The sequence below is a fragment of the Chiloscyllium plagiosum genome, unplaced genomic scaffold (assembly GCF_037043375.1).
Source record: "Chiloscyllium plagiosum isolate Xiang-an unplaced genomic scaffold, Cpla_swu_hap1 HiC_scaffold_2, whole genome shotgun sequence".
In the NCBI taxonomy this organism is placed as follows: Eukaryota; Metazoa; Chordata; class Chondrichthyes; order Orectolobiformes; family Hemiscylliidae; genus Chiloscyllium; species Chiloscyllium plagiosum.
This window is the reverse complement of record NW_028270140.1, coordinates 119,535,726-119,554,284: the sequence shown is the minus strand read 5'-3', so window position 1 is coordinate 119,554,284 and position 18,559 is coordinate 119,535,726. Positions and strand designations below refer to the sequence as shown.

Here is an 18,559-nt window from a genome sequence, read left to right as displayed (position 1 = left end):
ATGTTATGTTGGGCATAGTTACTTAGGCCACTGGCAACTTGACCATCCATTTGATACTTCAGAAAAAAACATTAGTAATGCAACAGTTTGAATACTATACTGGTGTCAGTCTGAACTCAAGTCCCAGAGTGTAAGCTTGTCACTGGTACCAAGATGACTATCCCACAAGAAATATGACTATTCTTTTTCATTTAAGGATCACCAGAACATACAAAATGAAATTGAAAGACTTCTGTTTATTCTTTCATGGCTTTCATTATTTTAATGTGATTCATAAATAACAAAAATACAGAAGTACAAAATGCTGTTCTGATTCAAGATCCAGAGAGAGAAAAAAAAATCAAACATGGTCAGGTGGTCTTACTCTGATCTTCCAGTTTGACTGGGTAACAAAATAAAGGTTGACATTATGCTCAAGTCCGTTAACATTCATGTCATAGTTCTGTGTTCTTTGGATTAAACTAACAGAACTGCATTAATGCAGCCATCATTTTCTGGATTATTTGTTACTTGTGCATATTTACCTGAAAGGAAAGAAAATGTATTATTCAAACTAATGCACACAGTACTTTACTTAAATATATATTGCATAATAAATAGTTTGGGTTACGAAACATTACACATTGTTTTGCTTTATAAATCCGAGATGCACACAATTCATGAGTAAAAGAAACATCTCCCTGAAGTTATTACAGGCCCCTATCCATTCTAATAAATTTTGAACTACTTTACTGTAATGCTACCCCAGTAGAGAAGCCAGCTATTTAGAGTACAGCATGTAGACAATGGCAAGTTATAGTGACAGTCTACATTGTTAGATGATGATTATGGTGTTAGTTGCATTCAGAACAGCTGTGATAAAGAAGTATTGTTGAGCAAGATATGGCTGTCTGATAAAGTATCATGCAGCACTTACAGAACCAATATACAACTGATTTAAACTAAGCCAATCCCAACACACAATGTCAGAAGTACAACGACCTGCTGATGGTGGAATAGTTTATGTGCCTCTCAGAAGAGGAAATAAGAGTTTCATCCTGAAATACAAAAATTGAGGGCTCATGCCCGAAGCACAATTCTCCTGCTCCTTGGATGCTGCCTAACCTGCTGCGCTTTTCCAGCAACACATTTTCAGCTAAGAATACAACTGTGCCCTGATGAGAAACCTACAGTTAACTTCTCATAACTGCTTTCCAATGCTATTTGAAAAGTAGATTGCTACTTAATTTGAGATTAAGTTGACAACTAATTGCAAACAATAAAATATAGACAAAGGAAGAAATAAAAATACAAATACAATGTGCATCAGATGCAGTAGTTGGTCTTTTTTAAAGTATGATTGGATGAGCAGATGGAAGCTGGGATTAGTAACAATAGGTAATTTATAAAATGTGTGTTGCTCCATAATAGCAAAGTGGTTAAGAGAGGTTAAACTACACGAAGATCACCTACAACTACTTAACGTTCGATATAAATTGTTTCAGAATTACTAATGCCTGGAGTGTTGGATTTTTGCAATGGTCCCAACAGTGTTTTAAAGCACCACAATATTCAAGTTTCAAGTACAAAATTGAAAATATTTGTTGTTACTCACCCCAGACAACTTTGCCTCCTTGTGTGACTAAGCCAAGCTCACTTACATTTACTTCAATGACAGTACCTTTAGTAATAACCCCTACAGAGAAACAAATGTTGGCAATTTATTAATATCCTAGGGAAACAACTGAACCATCCTATCCTTGCAACAACCTACCCTCACTATAGCTACTTGAAAATATGTACTAAACATATTGAATGCTTTGAAATTGACTCACAAACTGTTAAGAGGTCAGCTCCAACCATTTATATTGCCTTCAAACAATTACTTAAGGGTTCACTGACCTTGCAAAAATTAAGCAGCTTAATTTCTGTTCCATTTTGAAATTGTGCTTTTCTTTTCCCAATTTTTATACAGACTTTGATTAAAATAATATTTGCATATTTATTCATTCAACAACTATTTATTTTCAAAATTATTTCAACTGGCTTTTTTTCATATTAGAAATCAAATTTTACATTAAATCTGAAGAGTTGTGGAAATTACAGGTATCTCTTTAGACAAGGGACACTGGATATAGTTTAATTCAACATCCTAGAATTCTAAGGATTTTAAAACAATGAGTTATTAAACAAATAATACGTACAATTTAATAATGTAATAGTTATTCAAATTCTTCTTTCATTAGAAATATAGAAACCCTCAACATCAAATTCAGCAAGACAACTTGAGGATAGGGGAGAGGGATATGGGACCATTCTGCTTCTCAGATTTTAAACTCTGCACATGATCAGTTCTGCTCTTGTAACTATTTGCAAATTGATGGTAAACTGGTTTAAAAGATGAGGTACTTCATTGAAAAAAGAAATGAGCTTGAACTGTTCTTGCTGCAGTTGGTTAGAGAACAAGTGTACATGTTTTTCTGTGAAGTTAACTTTGTTTGCTTACCTAACGTTGTATATAAAGGTGATGACGGGTTCTTCTTAACACCAAGTATAGGTAAACAGAAAGTGGCCTTGAGCTCTGGATGAGTTACATGTGCCTTCTTAAAACGTAACCCCTACATAACAATAGATACAATAAAGATTTTGTTTTACAGAATTAAAAAAAATGAAACTGTACTGTGATTTTGTCTCAGTCACCCTTCCAAAGGACATATCATTTTCAAACTATCCAGCCACCTCTTTATTTCTCCCCCTATTATCTGCACTAGCCCAACTGAAGATGACAAGTTGTTCCCTATTCCAAGTTACCCTGACAAGTCATGTTTTAACGAAGCATCCTATTTTCCTTCGTAAAGTTAGATGTCATCTCCCTACTACTCCCATCTGCATTTGTGACCAATTCATTTTGGCCAGAAATAACCGGGACCCAGATCTAACACGAGAAGCTGACCATTTGGTACATTCTCGTAAAACTACATCACTGTAGTTTTACGAGAATGTAGCAATCAGTAGCTGCTGATCCCATTCTTCCAATCATTTCCTTATCAAGTCCAAATAAGACTATCCAATCATAAGCCTATGTAGTTGACCTTCGTGTGAAACTAGTATGATTACATCATCTGGGTTTATCTTTAATCATTTTTATCAATAATAATTATTGTACTAATCTATTTTCTATTCATTAACTCAGATTCCACATGGCTTGGATGTTTCCAGTTTCTATTTTGTAGAGCCATACAGTACAGAAACAGACCCTTCTGAACAACTCTTCGATGCTGACCAAGTTTCCTAAACTAAACTAGTTTCACTTGCCTACATCTTAGCCAATATCCCTCTAAATCTTTCCTATTCATGCACCTATCCAATATCTTTTAAATGTTGTCACTGTACCTACATTTATCACTTCCTCTGGCAGTTCATTCCACATACTGAGCACCCTGTGTGAAAAGAAGCCCCTCAGGACCCTTTTAAATCTCTCTCTTCTCACCTTAAAAATATGCCTCCTAATTTTGAACTCCCCTGCCCTTGGGAAAGGACTTTGCTATTCACCTCTTCTATGCCCTTCATGATTTTATAAATTCTTATAACATCACCTTTCAACCCTCTACTCCAATGAAGAAAATCCCAGCCTATCGATATAACTTAAACCCTCCAATTCCAGCAACATCCTGGTAAATCTTTTCTGAACTGTCTCCAATTTAATACAACACTTCCTATAGAAGGGTGACCAGAACTGTACACAATACTCCAAGAGCGGCCTCACCAATTGTACAATCTCAACATGACACCCCAATTCCGATACTCAATGGTCTGAGCAATGAAAGCAAACATGCCAAACATCTCCTTAACCACCCTGTCTACCTGTGATGCAACTTTCAAAGAATTGTGTACCTGAAATCCTAGGTCTCATTGATCAACAACACTACCCAGGGTCTACCATTAACTGTACAAGTCCTGCCCTTTTTTTGTTCAGACACAATTCATAATTTTTCAGAGTACTTTTATTTGTTGGGTTTGTTTTTGCACTACGAATACCTTGCTAGCTAGCCTCAAATACAAAGCCAGTACAAATTAGTCAACTTCCTTAAATTTTCCAGAAACCTCTGAGAGTTACTTCCTCTCATTCCTATTTGGCTGATCTTCCACAACATTTTGACGCTTTACTCATTTCTTGTATTAACTCTTTAAAAAAAGTATAACTGAATCTACTTGTCCCTTTGAATTTTGTACTAATTATATAAGCACCTTCTCTGCCAGCCTGGTTTTGTAACTCACCATAGGTCTGATGAATCTTTCATACTTAGGAGGCTTCCTAGTGAATCCATCTCCAACAAAGCAGACTTTAGTAACCATTCTCTTCCAAGCTTTCTTCTTCCGTTTACCTGTGCGAAGCACTTTCAGAACTTCAGTTTCTCCTTGGGCACGGACTTTTGGTAAAGGTACTTCCCATTTACCCTGCCAAAAAATAAATTACGTAGGATTATGAATTCAAATTCTACATTACATGGCTCAAAGGTAGAAGACAGAGAGTGGTGGTGGAGGGTTGTTTTTCAGACTAGAGGCCTGTGACCAGTGGTGTACCACAAGGATCGGTGCTGGGTCCTCTACTTTTTGTCATTTACATAAATGATTGGGATGCGAGCATAAGATGTACAGTTAGCAAGTTTGCAGATGACACCAAAATTGGAGATGTAGTGGACAGCAAAGGTTACCTCAGATTACAACAGGGTCTTGACCAGATGGGCCAATGGTATGAGAAGTGGCGGATGGAGTTAATTCAGATAAATGTGAGGTGCTGCATTTTAGGAAAGCAAATCTTAGCAGGACTTAGACACTTAATGGTAAGGTCCGAGGGAGTGTTGCTGAACAAAGAGACCTTGGAGTGCAGGTTCATAGCTCCTTGAAAGTGGAGTCGCAGGTAGATAGGATAGTGAAGAAGGCATTTGGTATGCTTTCCTTTATTGGTCAGAGTATTGAGTACAGGAGTTGGGAGGTCATGTTGCGGCTGTACAGGACACTGGTTAGGCCACTGTTGGAATATTGCGTGCAGTTCTGGTCTCCTTCCTATCGGAAAGATGTTGTGAAACTTGAGAGGGTTCAGAGAAGATTTACAAGGATGTTGCCAAGGTTGGAGGATTTGAGCTATAGGGAGAGGCTGAACAGGCTGGGGCTGATTTCCCTGGAGCGTCGGAGGCTGAGGAGTGACCTTATAGAGTTGACAAAATTTTGAGAGGCATGGATAAGGTAAATAGGCAAAGTCTTTTCTCTGGGGTCGGGGAGTCCAGAACTGGAGGGCATAGGTTTAGGGTGAGAGGGAAAAGATATAAAAAGAGACCTTCGGGACAACGTTTTCACACAGAGGGTGGTACGTGTAAGGAATGATCTGCCAGAGGAAGTGGTGGAGGTTGGTACAATTGCAGCTTTTAAGAGGCATTTGGATAGGTATATGAATAAGAAGGGTTTGGAGGGATATGGGCTGGGTGCTGGCAGGTGGGACTAGATTGGGTTGGGATATCTGGTCGGCATGGACGGGTTGGACCGAAGGGTCTCTTTCCATGCTGTACATCTCTATGACTCTACGACAATAATTTACATTTACTTTTAATGTCAGGAATCTCCCAAGATGCTTCACAAGAATATTACAAAACAAATGATACTGAGTCACATAAGGAGATAATAGGACAGATATCAAAGGTTTGGTCAAAGGATAGGTTTTAGGTGAATCTTCAAGGAGGAAAGTAAGACTAGGCAAAAAAACAGAAGACACCAATAGTGGAGAAAAAATTGCACAGGAGCCAGAATTAAAAGAATGCAGATATCATAGAGGTTGGACAATACTGGTGACGTGCTCGTGGGGAACGCTAATATTGCACACTGGTCAAAAAGGATGAGGAGGAAAGTCAATCTTTGTCATACTTGCATAGGATATATTCTGTGCGTTTGACAAAAGCTGTTTTAGTACCATTGCAGAATTTCAAACATGGGGTTCCAGAAAAAGCCAAGAATGAACTTAGAAGATGACAACATATTGAAGGATTTTGGAGAGAAAAGGGAAGTTGGATACATAATAGTGGGATCAAAGGTGTTTTTATTTTAATGAAAGCAGATTTAATGGAAACTTTAACAACACCTGAAGGCAGACAGCTGTTAAATAATGTGGGCGGCACAGTGGTTAGCACTGCTGCCTCACAGCGCCAGAGACCCGGGTTCAATTCCCGGCTCAGGCGACTGACTGTGTGGAGTTTGCACATTCTCCCAATGTCTGCGTGGGTTTCCTCCAGGTGCTCCGGTTTCCTCCCACAGTCCAAAGATGTGCAGGTCAGGTGAATTGGCCATGCTAAATTGCCCATAGTGTTAGGCAAAGGGGTAAATGTAGGGGAATGGGTCTGGGTGGGTTGCGCTTCAGCGGGTCGGTGTGGACTTGTTGGGCCGAAGGGCCTGTTTCCATACTGTAAGTAATCTAATCTAAACAAGCAATTATAATGTAAACCATTCATTGGTTAAAGAATGAGAGGTAATTTCATTAAAACATGTATTCTTAAAGGGCTTGACAGGGTAAATGATGAGAAGATGCTTCCCTTCATGGAGAATCTAGAACCAGAGGGCATAGTCTCAGGATTAAGTGCTGTGAATTTAAAACTGAGAATGAGGAGGAATTTCTTCGATGAAGGTTGAGGGTCTTTGGAGCTCTTTGCCAGAGATCTGTGGCAAGGGGGCAGAGTCCTTGTGTATATTTAAGGCTGAGATAGAGAAATTCTTGATTAGCAGAGGAATAAAGGGTTATGAGGAAAGGCAGAAAGTTGACATGAGGAATGTTGCATTAGCCATGATCCTAAAAGATGTAGAAGTAGGTTTGAGGGACTGAATGGCTTATTCCTGTTTCTTCCGGTCAAGAGGCAGATGTGGGCGGGTGGGTTGTAGGAGATGAATTTGTTTGATCTCCAATTTAGTGTGAATAGAATCTGTGAACAGGAGACACAACAAATATATGCCATTATCTCTCATAATGTCCTCTTCCTATGATGGAATATTAGAAAAATACCGTAAAGAATACTTGGTTTCTGGCAACATGATGTAGATGGTGGAAATCTTTAAGTACAGTTGTATAAATAGAAGTGTCAAGGGCAAGACAGGCATGTGTATTGTTGAATGGAAACAAACATAAATTTTATTTACATAGCACCTTTCACAATCTCAGGCCATCCTAAAGAGTTTCAGAGCAAATGAAGTACTTTTTGAAGTGTATTCACTTAAGTATTATATGAAACGTGGTAACCAATGTGCAAAGCAAGGTCCCACAAACAACAGAGACAAATTAGCAGATAATCTGCTTTACAAATGTTTGGTGAGGGATAAGTGTTGGTTTGAATAAAGGGAATCCATTCCCCAAGTTCTATTTGTAGATCTGAGAGGGTAAAGAGGGGGATACAGACTAATGCTACTTTGATACTCCACAAATATGTCAGCTTATTTCTCCAAAATTTGTTGTGGAATTCATGACTGACAGATGTTTCAAACATTTTAATTAAGACAGTGCTGAAGCCTCAAAATTAGCACTTCCCTCATTTGAATGGAAACAGCCAAGTGTTAGACTTGCAGATTCTAGATAGAAAAGATCCTCCACTTACAGCTTTCTCTTTTCTCTTTTGTTTGATCATGTTGGATAAAACTTTAGCACGCGACTGGCCCTCTCTGTCAAGCAGATAGGCTGGTACCGCCCCTTTTGGTGTTTTCTCATCATTCTTCTGTTTTGTGTTTCTCTGTTCATGCATTTTCAGGCTAGAAGGATGAAATAGTGAAATAATAGGTTACATTTACAAAACACTTAACTGCTATTGGAGAGTGGTTTTCATGTGATCACTCTTGCAAGGTACTCCCCAAAGAGCAGTATATTACTCACGCGACAAAAGGATTCAGTCAACACTCAAAATAGGCTTAAGGAGGATTCTTCTTATCGAAAAGAAACAGCACATCATCATCATCATGATAATTGTGCATGCAATACACAAAACGTTTCCTCATAATGCTGAATCAGGTGACCAAGAATTACAGAGCAAGCAGGGCAGTAAGAAGAGAAAAGGAAATGACATGTCAAAAATCCAGTTGACAAACAAGCTTATCTTTAACTATCAATCACCACACACCATCAATTGCTACTGGACTCTCCCACCTCTGATAAATTACCCTCCAATTAGGAATAACCTTGGAAAGCAGTGATAGAGCTCAGCTTCTTTTTGTTGTTCTTTCCTACTCAATTTCCTTGCCCCATTAGACTCATCATGACAAGTGCAAGAAGCTCATGGAGAACTTTATCATTACGGTTGAGATCACACATTCAACTGTCTTTATGATTTGTTATTATGTTGTTATTTCCTCAAGGTTGATGAGCATGACTGGCTGGCTAGCATGTGTTGCCGATTGCTCAATTCCCCTGAACTGCTGCGGTCCATGTAGCGCAAACAGCCATAGTGTTAAGGAGTTCCAGGATTCCTTCAGTGAAGGAATGGTAATATAGTTTCAAGTAAAGATGGTGTGTCCCTTGAAGGGAAAATACAGGTGGTGGTACTCCCAAATGTCTGATACCATAGTTCTTCCAGATCGTAGATGTCGTATATTTGGAAAGTTATGTTGGGGAAGCTTGACAGATGCTGCAGTGCATCCTATAAATGGCACATACTGCTGCACTGTGCATTGGGGTGGAGGAAATAAATACTTAAGGTGGTGGATGGGCTATTTTTTAATAGATGGTTTCAATATTTTACAGTGTTGCACTTTTCCAAGCAAGTGGATAGTATTCTATCTCACTTCTGCATGTGGAGGAAAGACTATGAGGAGTCAGGAAGTGAGTTACTCGTTGCAGAAATGCTTGTCTCTGACCTGCTGTTGTAGCAAAAGTATTTACACTTGGCACTTGAGTTTCATGGGTGTTACTTGCACTAATGCCAAACCTGAATGTTACCCAGGTTTGTTGCATGTGAACACACATTACAAACAATATTGAACATTGTGTAATCATCAGCAAATATTCCCTGCTGTCCTTGTGATGAAGGGAAAGTAATTGATGAAGCATAAAATATATGGGTTTAATGAACTCCTGCAGATTTGTACTCAGGCTAAAGTTATTCTCCTTCCAAACATCACAATGAATAACTGTTGTGAGGTATAACTCCACACAGTGAAGAGTTGTTTCCCTTACTCCTGTTTCATAGACTTCAATTTTGTTAGGGCTGCTTACTGCCACCTGGTGTTAATTGTTGCTTTGATAACAAGGAAAGTCATTTTCACCTTACATGTGGCTATGCCATATACTTGCCAGATCTTCCTCGCCCTAAGAAAAGATTATAATGTAAGAAATAGGAATTGGAGCACCCAGTTTGCCCCTTCAACTCTGTTACACCATTTAATAAGATGAAGTCCAAGAAAACCAAAGCTTTATTCAAGACTGACAGTATTCTAAATTCTCCATCTGAGGATGCATTTTCTCAGCATCTGTTCTGTTCGGCCCCTCAAAAATTTTATGTGTTTCAATTAGATTATGTCTCGTTCTTCTACATTTTGATGGATATAGGACTATATCTTCTGAACCTCTTTTCTCGGGCAATTTCCTCAGCCCAGGAGCCAGTCCATTTAACTTTCCACCAGGGCAACTGTGGGCCACCCGACATTAGGAAACCAAAAGAGCACACCATTCTCCAGGTGTGGCCTCACCAATGCCTTGTATAACTATAATAAGTTTTTTTTTTAAAAAAACTCATCCAAGCTAATCACTTTGTAACAAAGCTAATAAAGGAATCTAGATTATCTGAACAATACGGGTAGGGAATATTTTGCTCAGACGTTCGAACGTTTGGATAATCGAATCGGATAACACACTTTGGCCAAGCATCGGAACTTTGCGATCTTGCCGGATAATCTGAAATTCAGATAATTGAATAATCGAGGTTCCACTGTTTTCCATTTGCCTTACTAATTATTGCTGTACTGACACACACACACACACGACAAGAAAAACTATTACCTGAATCAAAACCTCTGCAGATGTGTGAAGTCACCAATAATGTGTTTTTATAGCACAATGCCGAAACTGGAACATTTTAATCAGGCAGTTACAACCCTATTGACTGCACCTCTGATCTCAATGTCAGGTTTTAAATGTATTTATTGATAGTGTTCATTCCAGTGGGATTCAATAAAACGTGGAACTGGAAATGCACAGCAGGTCAAGCTGTATCAGATGAGCAGGAGAGTCAATGCTTTGGGCAGGCCCCTTCACCAGGGCTCATTTCAGTAAGATTCACTACAATGTGTTCAAGTTTGGTAGCATCTGAATTTACACAGCTTTGAAGCTGACAATATTAATTTGCAAGGAATTCATTACCTGAGCGGTAAATATTTCCTTAGCTGAGTATTCCTTTTGTATTCCAGTTAGCTCAACTGGCTGAATAGCTGGTTTGCAATGTACAGTGATGCCAACACCAACTTCTGCAATTGAGGTAACACTGAAGGACTCTTCTTCTCAACCCCTTCCTTTGCGTGAGGCATGACGACCCTCAGGTTAAACCATCACCAGTCATTGCATTCTAATCAGAGAACAGCTTATGGTCCAGCAGAGCTGTGGCAATTTACCTTATTTTTAAAAGCTTCAACAAGGTTGGAAAATATATATTTTTGCCACCTTATTTCCTAAACCCATAACTGAAAACAAAATCATGTGCAAGTAATTTAAGATTGAGACTTACGTCTTCTTCATCTGTATTTTTTCTGAATGGCGTTGTTTATGGTACAATTTGGCTTTCAGACCAATCATTTTCTTGGCTTTGTGGGATCGCTCATGAGCTTCACGGCTCTCCTTCTTCCTTTTCTTCTCATGGTAGTCCAAGCGATAGCCATATCGCTTACGATGTAATTCAATATATTCGTTCTGTGGCTGTATTAAACCCGAAGAAACATACATATCATTCCATTTGAACTTACCAAACACACAGATTCTTTGCAGGAAATCTTAGTGCAATTGGAAATTTGAATAAGTAGATTGTAACCCTTTGTGCATTTCTACAATAAAAACTGGCCTTGTCAGTGATACCCATGTCTTATAAATAAATAAAAGACAATGCTAGCATAATTATGAGCCTAATTATGAATTTTGATTCATAGAAATAACTTAATTCTGGAATGAAAAAGTAAAATATCTATTAACAAAATCTATTCTTTGTTGGCCTGTATGATTGACCTGCAAGAGATTTGTCTCAGACTGAACAAAATGACAATATTGCCAGTTAAAGCTCTGAACATTTATGTAAAAATGTTCCACTTTTCATTGAAATGTCCAAATTTAGTCAGTATTTTTCAGCACCACAACTCAAAGCATTAAAAATATCATAATTTCACCAGTTTAATCACCAAAAAAATAAAGATATAATATCTGGAAATCTTCCACCTATGAAAGATGAACAAACATGCAAACAAAATTTTTATTTCAGATGGAGTATGTTTATATGGCACATTTTTCTTGATGGTTGCCACAACTTCTACATATGGGCCTACCAGGTATCATTTGCATTATCATATTAATGTATATGTTGCCAACCTGTTGTATCCACTGGTCATGGTCATGGTGACTACCAGCCAGACGTGGTGTCAATATGTTTATTTGTTATTAGCCAATGACTTAAGGTCCCTCTAGTTTATTATTCTTCTGTATGGAGCTTCAAGATCCGTTTGTGGCAGCAACTTATGAAACACTGGGAACAGCACTGACAAGCTGATTGGCTGCACACTTGGAGGGAATGTTGAGAGTGACTCTCAGGTCCAATTATCTAAGGCTTTCAGGTCAAGCTTGCAGCATCCTGAAGAGGAACTTTGGGCGCCCTACTCATCATCTGGATCTGGCTAACTCACTATGAAAAACCCCTGCATGTGTGACCATCTTCAATATGCAGATAAACCCAAACCAATGCAGATGCCACTATTTCAGCAGTGCTAACAAACATGGGAGCACTGCCTTTGGGCTGTATTCTTGAGTTTGTCCTGTCAAGACATATTTAAACGTGGGACAGAAATTGAATATTGAAATTGGCAAGCTTCTATCCTCAATTGCTGTAAATTGGTCTGTTTCACAACTGTACAATAAAGGTGCTGAGAACACAGGCCTTACAAACCATCAGCTTGGTCCTAAAGGCCAAACTGATGCTTTTCCAAACAAAAATAAATAACTGCAGATGCTGGATATCAGAAAGACAGATAGAAATTGTTGGGAAAACACAGCAGGTTTGGTAGCAGTTGTGACCCAGTGAAGGATCACTTGACCCAAAATGTCAACTCTGCTTTCTCTCCACAGATGCTGCCAGATGTGCTGAGTTTACCCAGTAATTTCTGTTAATGTTGTTCCACGTGGTTTTGCTGTTGCTTTTCCTATGCAACTGTCAAGTTCTGCATCAAGGGACAGATTGTCGGTCAGTATTTCAGGGGCCTCTAATGCAGTCATATAGTAATATTTTCTGTAGTTGTGTTAACATATGGTATTTGGAATTGTACAGAATCAGAATGATCAAGTCTCCATTAAACATAAACCACAACACACAGGAAAGTATTGATTCACTAGGTATCACAGCAGTTAAATTAGTCAAAGACAACAGCCATAAGTTTATTTTTCAAAATAATTGGTATAAAAAGCCATCATCCTACACACATTTTCACCAAACCGTTACTATCCTTTGTACTATGTTTTACTGCCTCCCTCCCCAGCTTCTGTACATAATAGAGCATAGAGAAGTTGCCAAACAGAAAATGGGCCTGACACAGCTCTACTTCACTCCATTCTCCACCCTGAAAGCACTGCAAGTGGGGCCATCAAATTGCATGTTGTTATGGAAGAAGCAGGTGAGATGGGGCACTTTCACAAACAGCCCAAGTTTCCCCAAAAGCTTGTACAGTCTTACTCTGTTGAGTGATATCTATGAAAGTAAGGTAAATCAGTCCACCCAATTTCCTGGACTTCTCTTGTAGATGGTGTTTGGAGAACATGCTCACAGTAGATCTGCCTGCATGAAAACCAAACTGTGCTTCCAGTTGGCTGCACACTTGGAGGCACAGTCTGTTTGCAAGTAGATGAAACCTATTTAGTATGTCTTTGGCAAAGGAGTGAAATACCCCTGCAGTTGTTGCTATCTCATCTGTTTTTGTACTTTTAAAAACTCTTTCATGACAAGACCAGCATTTATTGTCCATCTCTAATTGCCTTTCAACTGAGTGGCTTGATAGGCTATTTCAGAGGATGATTTAGAGGCAACCACATTGCTATGGTTCTCAAGTCTCAGTCACAGACTGTAACAAGTCCCAACAGGATATTAGTGAAACAATAATGATAGCTAGAAACACAGAACTTAGGAGGGATTGGTTATTCAGTCTTTTAAGTGCATTTAACATGATCATATCTTATCCTTTAACTCAAACCATAATCCCAATCTCTTCCTATAATCATCTTGACATTTTGGTGTGTGGTACAGAATTCAACAGGTTTACCACTCTTCATGAAGAATTTATCTCAATCTGAAGAGGCCTGTATTTTGAGACGTTAACCCCTGTTCTGTGTTGCATCCTTCTAAAAGAAACATTTGAGTCCAGTGACCCTTTTTCAGAACTGAAGAAACATTCATAGAATCCCTACAATGTGCAAACAGGCCATTTGGCCCAACAAGTCCACACCGACCTGTGGTGAAACGGTTAAAAATTATGTCCCAATACATGTGTGAATCTAACCGGAATGGAGGTGTTGCTTAGTCCCGTGTGAATCTTATTACACACCTCCCCGTGTGAATCTTCTTATCTGTATGTAACCAGAATGGAATGTGTTTTTTAGCCTTGCTCTGCTGTTCACATGAATGTTTATATCTGGAAAAGAGTATATCAGCTGGAAAAGTCTCCAGTTCGGTGAGTCTGCTCCGGGGTTGCGTTTAACCGCCGAGCGTGGGTTGTTGGCAACCGCTCTACGAGAACTGACGGCTCCCAGTTCCGGTAACATGTAGAGTGAGTATAAGCCAGACCCGGGAGTCTGCTCCGGGGTTACGTTTAACCGCCGAGCGTGGGTTGTTGGCAACCGCTCTACGAGAACTGACGGCTCCCAGTTCCGGTAACATGTAGAGTGAGTATAAGCCAGACCCGGGAGTCTGCTCCGGGGTTACGTTTAACCGCCGAGCGTGGGTTGTTGGCAACCACTCTACGAGAACTGACGGCTCCCAGTTCCGGTAACATGTAGAGTGAGTATAAGCCAGCCCCGTTGTAAGTATGAGACCTGGTTGTGGCGACGCTGCGGGGAATAAAATGCTCATATTCTAGCAGACTCGCCTCTTGGTCGTTTGTTCTGTGTCAGACTACTCTCCTACGAACCTGACCTTGAGAATTTTTTAAAACATTTTGGCGCTGCGAGCAGGGTCAATCGCAATTGAGGAGAGATTTTGAGACAGAACAATGTTTTGGAAAAAGACTAAGAAACCAGAAGAACAAACTGTGGAGGTCCTGACCGTCCCGGGATGGCATGGACCGTGGCATGACGTGGCAGTTTGTTTGAGAAATGGTGGGGGGCGACCGGAGGAACCCCAGGGTCGCTGCTGTCCACCCTTGAGAGGATCCCAGTCCTGCCGAAGAACCCCTTGCCTGGGGTACAGCGGAGGATTTGGGCATGTCCAAAAAGCTGAAGCGGAGTTAACAGAATTGAATGGGATTGAACTGAACTGAACTGAGTGGAACTGAACTGAATTGAACTGAAGTGAATCAAATTGAACGGAACAAAATGGAACTGAGCTAAATTGAATTGAAATGGACGGAACTGAATTGAACACAATTGAATTGAACTGAACAGACCTGAACTGAGCTGAATTGAACTACACTGAATTGACTGAACTGAAATTAACTGAAACGAATTGAACTGAATTAAGCATAATGTAACACATGTATTGGGCCAAGCAGTGGAATGTGGTGAAACGGTTAAAAATTATGTCCCAATACATGTGTGAATCTAACCGGAATGGAGGTGTTGCTTAGTCCCGTGTGAATCTTATTACACACCTCCCCGTGTGAATCTTCTTATCTGTATGTAACCAGAATGGAATGTGTTTTTTAGCCTTGCTCTGCTGTTCACATGAATGTTTATATCTGGAAAAGAGTATATCAGCTGGAAAAGTCTCCAGTTCGGTGAGTCTGCTCCGGGGTTGCGTTTAACCGCCGAGCGTGGGTTGTTGGCAACCGCTCTACGAGAACTGACGGCTCCCAGTTCCGGTAACATGTAGAGTGAGTATAAGCCAGACCCGGGAGTCTGCTCTGGGGTTACGTTTAACCGCCGAGCGTGGGTTGTTGGCAACCGCTCTACGAGAACTGACGGCTCCCAGTTCCGGTAACATGTAGAGTGAGTATAAGCCAGACCCGTTGTAAGTATGAGACCTGGTTGTGGCGACGCTGCGGGGAATAAAATGCTCATATTCTAGCAGACTCGCCTCTTGGTCGTTTGTTCTGTGTCAGACTACTCTCCTACGAACCTGACCTTGAGAATTTTTTAAAACACGACCCTCCAAAGAGCATCCCACCCAGATTCATCCCCTGACCCTATCCCTGTAACTGTGCATTTGCCATGGCTAATGTAGTTAATTTACACATCCATGAACACTATGGGTAATTCAGCATGGCCAATCCATTTAACTTGCAATTCTTTGAACTGTGGGAGGAAACCTAAGCACCCGGCGGAAACTCATGCAGATACAAGGAGAACATGCAAGCTCCACGCAGACAATCACCTGAGGATGGAATCAAACCCAGGTTCCTGGCGCTGTGAGGCAGCAGTGCTAACCACTGAGCCACCAGGTCGCCCAAGTGGACTTGAGACGCTAACACTGTTTTTACTCCACAGATGCTATCTGACCTGCTGACTTTGTTCAGCAATTTGTTTTAGAACATAGAACAGTACAGCACAGTATGGGTCTTTCGGCCCATGACGTTGTGCCAAGGGTTTATCTTAATCTAAGATCAACCTAACCAGCACATCCCTCAATTTACTGCCATCCACATGCTTGTCCAGCAGTCGCTAAAACATCCCTAATGTCTCTATATCTAGTATAACTGTTGGCGATGCATTCCACACACACACCACTCTCTGCAAAAAGAACCTACCCCTGACATCTCCCCCAATACCTTCCTCCAATCACCTTAAAATTATGACCCCTCATGACAGCCATATAGAACATAGAACATAGAAGAATACAGCGCAGTACAGGCCCGTCGGCCCTCGATGTTGCGCCGATCCAAGCTCACCTAACCTACACTAGCCCACTATCCTCCATATGCCTATCCAAAATGGGGAAAAGTCTCTGGCTATATATCTATCTATGCCTGTAATTATCTTGTACACCTCCATCAAGTCACCTCTGTTCACTCTTCTCTCCAACATGAAAAGCCCTAACTCATTCAACATTTCTTCATAAGACAAATCCTCCAATGCAGGCAGCCTCCTGGTAAATCTCCTTTGCAACCTCTCTCTAAATCATCTTCATCCTTCCAATAAAGAGGTGATCAGAACAGGATACAATATTCCAAGTATGGTCTAACTAGGGTTTTATACAGGTGGAGAAAAACCTCTACAAACAATCCCCCATTAATGAAAGCTAAAACACCATATGCCTTCTTTACAACCCTATCCGTTTCGATCGCAATTTTGAGGGATCTATATACGTGGACCCCGTGATCCCGCTATCCCTACACACTGCCATGAGTCCTGTCTTTAACCCTGTAATCAGCATTCAAATTCAACCTTCCAAAACTAATCATTTTGCATTTATCCAGGTTCAACTCTATCTGCCACTTCTCAGCTCAGCTCTGCATCCTTGCCTTGTTATAGCCTGCAACAGCCCTCAACACTATCTACAACATCACTGAGCATTTCTTTCTTAGAGTTCCAGTTCCTTTCTTATATATAATATATAAAATCAGGTCAAGCTGATTAATCTATGCAGATAGGTGCTTCCTGTCAGTTCCATTGAATTATAAGCAAATCTCAGCAATGAATTGTGACTACAAAGTTTTTATATTATGCTCCGCTCGGTCATACTATTGTTTAGATAACAGTGGGCAGCAAATGCTGGGGGGTGACTGGTGTCTCAGAATTTGAGAGACTATTTAATGCAAAACCCATTTAACGTGTGACAGAGATCCAGGACCAGACATTTATCAGTATGGTGTAACAATGTAAAATAGATGGTGGTCAACCTGGCAGTTGGTTCTAGATATCTGTTGATTTTTTTTAATTACTGAATAGTGATTGTCCATTTTGGAATATTATGCAAAGTTTAAAACCTATATCCCAGGTTTAGATAAATAGGAAAGGTTTAGACAAATATGAGTCAAATGCACACAAGTGGGACCAGTTTAGTTTCGGAAACTCGGTATGGACAAATTGGATCGAAGAGTCTGTTTCCGTGCGGTATGAATCTATAAGAAAAGCTGGATAACTATTAAAGGAAACTATGCGTAAACAGTACTGAAAGCAAACCATTTCATGACAGGTCTTGGTGTTATGGATGAGAAGGTGTTAATGCTCTGAAATTGTTAAACACGATGTTGACTCCTGAAGGATTTAACTAGGTGAAAAAGTCGTTTTAAGGTGAATTCAACTACTTGTAGATGAAAAGGGGGGGGGGGGGGAGGGTGAGAAGAATTTTCAAATTGCGACACAAGCAGCGTTTAAAGTGCTAAAACGATTTGATGAACGGAGAACGGAAGTTTGGGGTTTTCAGTGCGTGTCGGAAGCGTTAGGCAGCGGCAGCTGGTGCCCGGGTTGAGGGTCTCGGGGCCGACACCGTGTGTTCACCCCGATCGCTCCGTCGGTCTTTAGCTCACTCACCATTTCGTTGCTGTCAGTCTCACTCTGCGACTCAAAGAACTGGTGCTGTTGCTGCTGCTGATCCCGGCCTTATCTCTCGATGACACAGAGAATACTGAAGGCCGCACACACTACGCCGCCATCTTGTTGATAGAGGAAGTGAAGGAGCGTCGGTCTGGGCCAAGAGGTGACGGACCGGAAGCGACGCCAAGGGGATGGGGATGGAGTGCGTCCGCAGGCGCGAGACGGTGATCGCGTGCTGCGACGGTTAGTGGGCGGAGAGCGCGGGGGTCCTGTCATGGAAGACGGCTGAGGTGCTGCCGAGTGATAGCGGCTCGGGATCGGTAAGGTCCCAATTCCGGACCGGGGAGGGGGGTTTGGAAGCAGGCCATCCGACCCATCGAGTCCACACTGACCTTCCGAAGAGCAGCCCACCGCCCCCTCCCTATCCCCGCATTTCCCACGGCCAATCCGTCAAAGCCGATGTAGGGTTCGAGGGACTCGGGGTGATGGTGGGGGGTGGGTGAGGGGGAAAGTGATGGGGATGGGGATCAGGTCTTGGCAGTGAGGGCCGGGTTAGAGGGTCTCTCTGTCGGGTTCAGAGAGGTTCTTGGTAAGAAGTGTCAGAAGGTTTCAGGGTCAGGCGCTCACAGGGTCCCGGGGCATCAGGGACAGGGTGCCGGAGGGTCCCGGGGCATCAGGGACAGGGTGCCG

At 41.1% G+C, this 18,559-nt stretch overlaps 2 protein-coding genes across 7 annotated transcripts in view; one reads left to right on the top strand and one right to left on the bottom strand.

The window, feature by feature from the left end:
• Positions 1-230: 230 nt before the first annotated feature.
• nsa2 (NSA2 ribosome biogenesis homolog (S. cerevisiae)) lies at positions 231-18,006 on the bottom strand. Its single transcript, XM_043707498.2, has 7 exons — positions 17,867-18,006; positions 10,722-10,909; positions 7,611-7,761; positions 4,258-4,437; positions 2,486-2,597; positions 1,595-1,675; positions 231-524 (listed from the first exon to the last, which is right to left on the bottom strand). The coding sequence occupies exons 1-7, from the start codon at positions 17,867-17,869 to the stop codon at positions 457-459; spliced, it is 783 nt and encodes a 260-aa protein (XP_043563433.1). The 5' UTR covers positions 17,870-18,006; the 3' UTR covers positions 231-456.
• gfm2 (GTP dependent ribosome recycling factor mitochondrial 2) overlaps positions 17,897-18,559 on the top strand; it is a 62,215-nt gene continuing 61,552 nt past the window's right edge. For 2 of the 6 annotated variants that reach the window (XM_043707471.2, XM_088000180.1), the window contains exon 1: positions 17,991-18,112. The gene's annotated coding sequence lies outside the window, so the exon portion shown is untranslated. Of the gene's footprint in view, positions 18,190-18,559 lie in introns of all 6 variants that reach the window. The other 4 variants (XM_043707463.2, XM_043707466.2, XM_043707480.2 and 1 more) reach the window with 3 other exon arrangements.

Bases quoted from the DNA above. Each gene is read 5' to 3' on its own strand.
- nsa2 (XM_043707498.2), bottom strand. The intron at 1,676-2,485 runs GTAAGCAAACAA...GTTTCTCTGTAG, and splicing joins ACCTTTATATACAACGTTAG to GGGTTATTACTAAAGGTACT. The intron at 525-1,594 runs GTGAGTAACAAC...CTTTCCTTTCAG, and splicing joins AGGAGGCAAAGTTGTCTGGG to GTAAATATGCACAAGTAACA.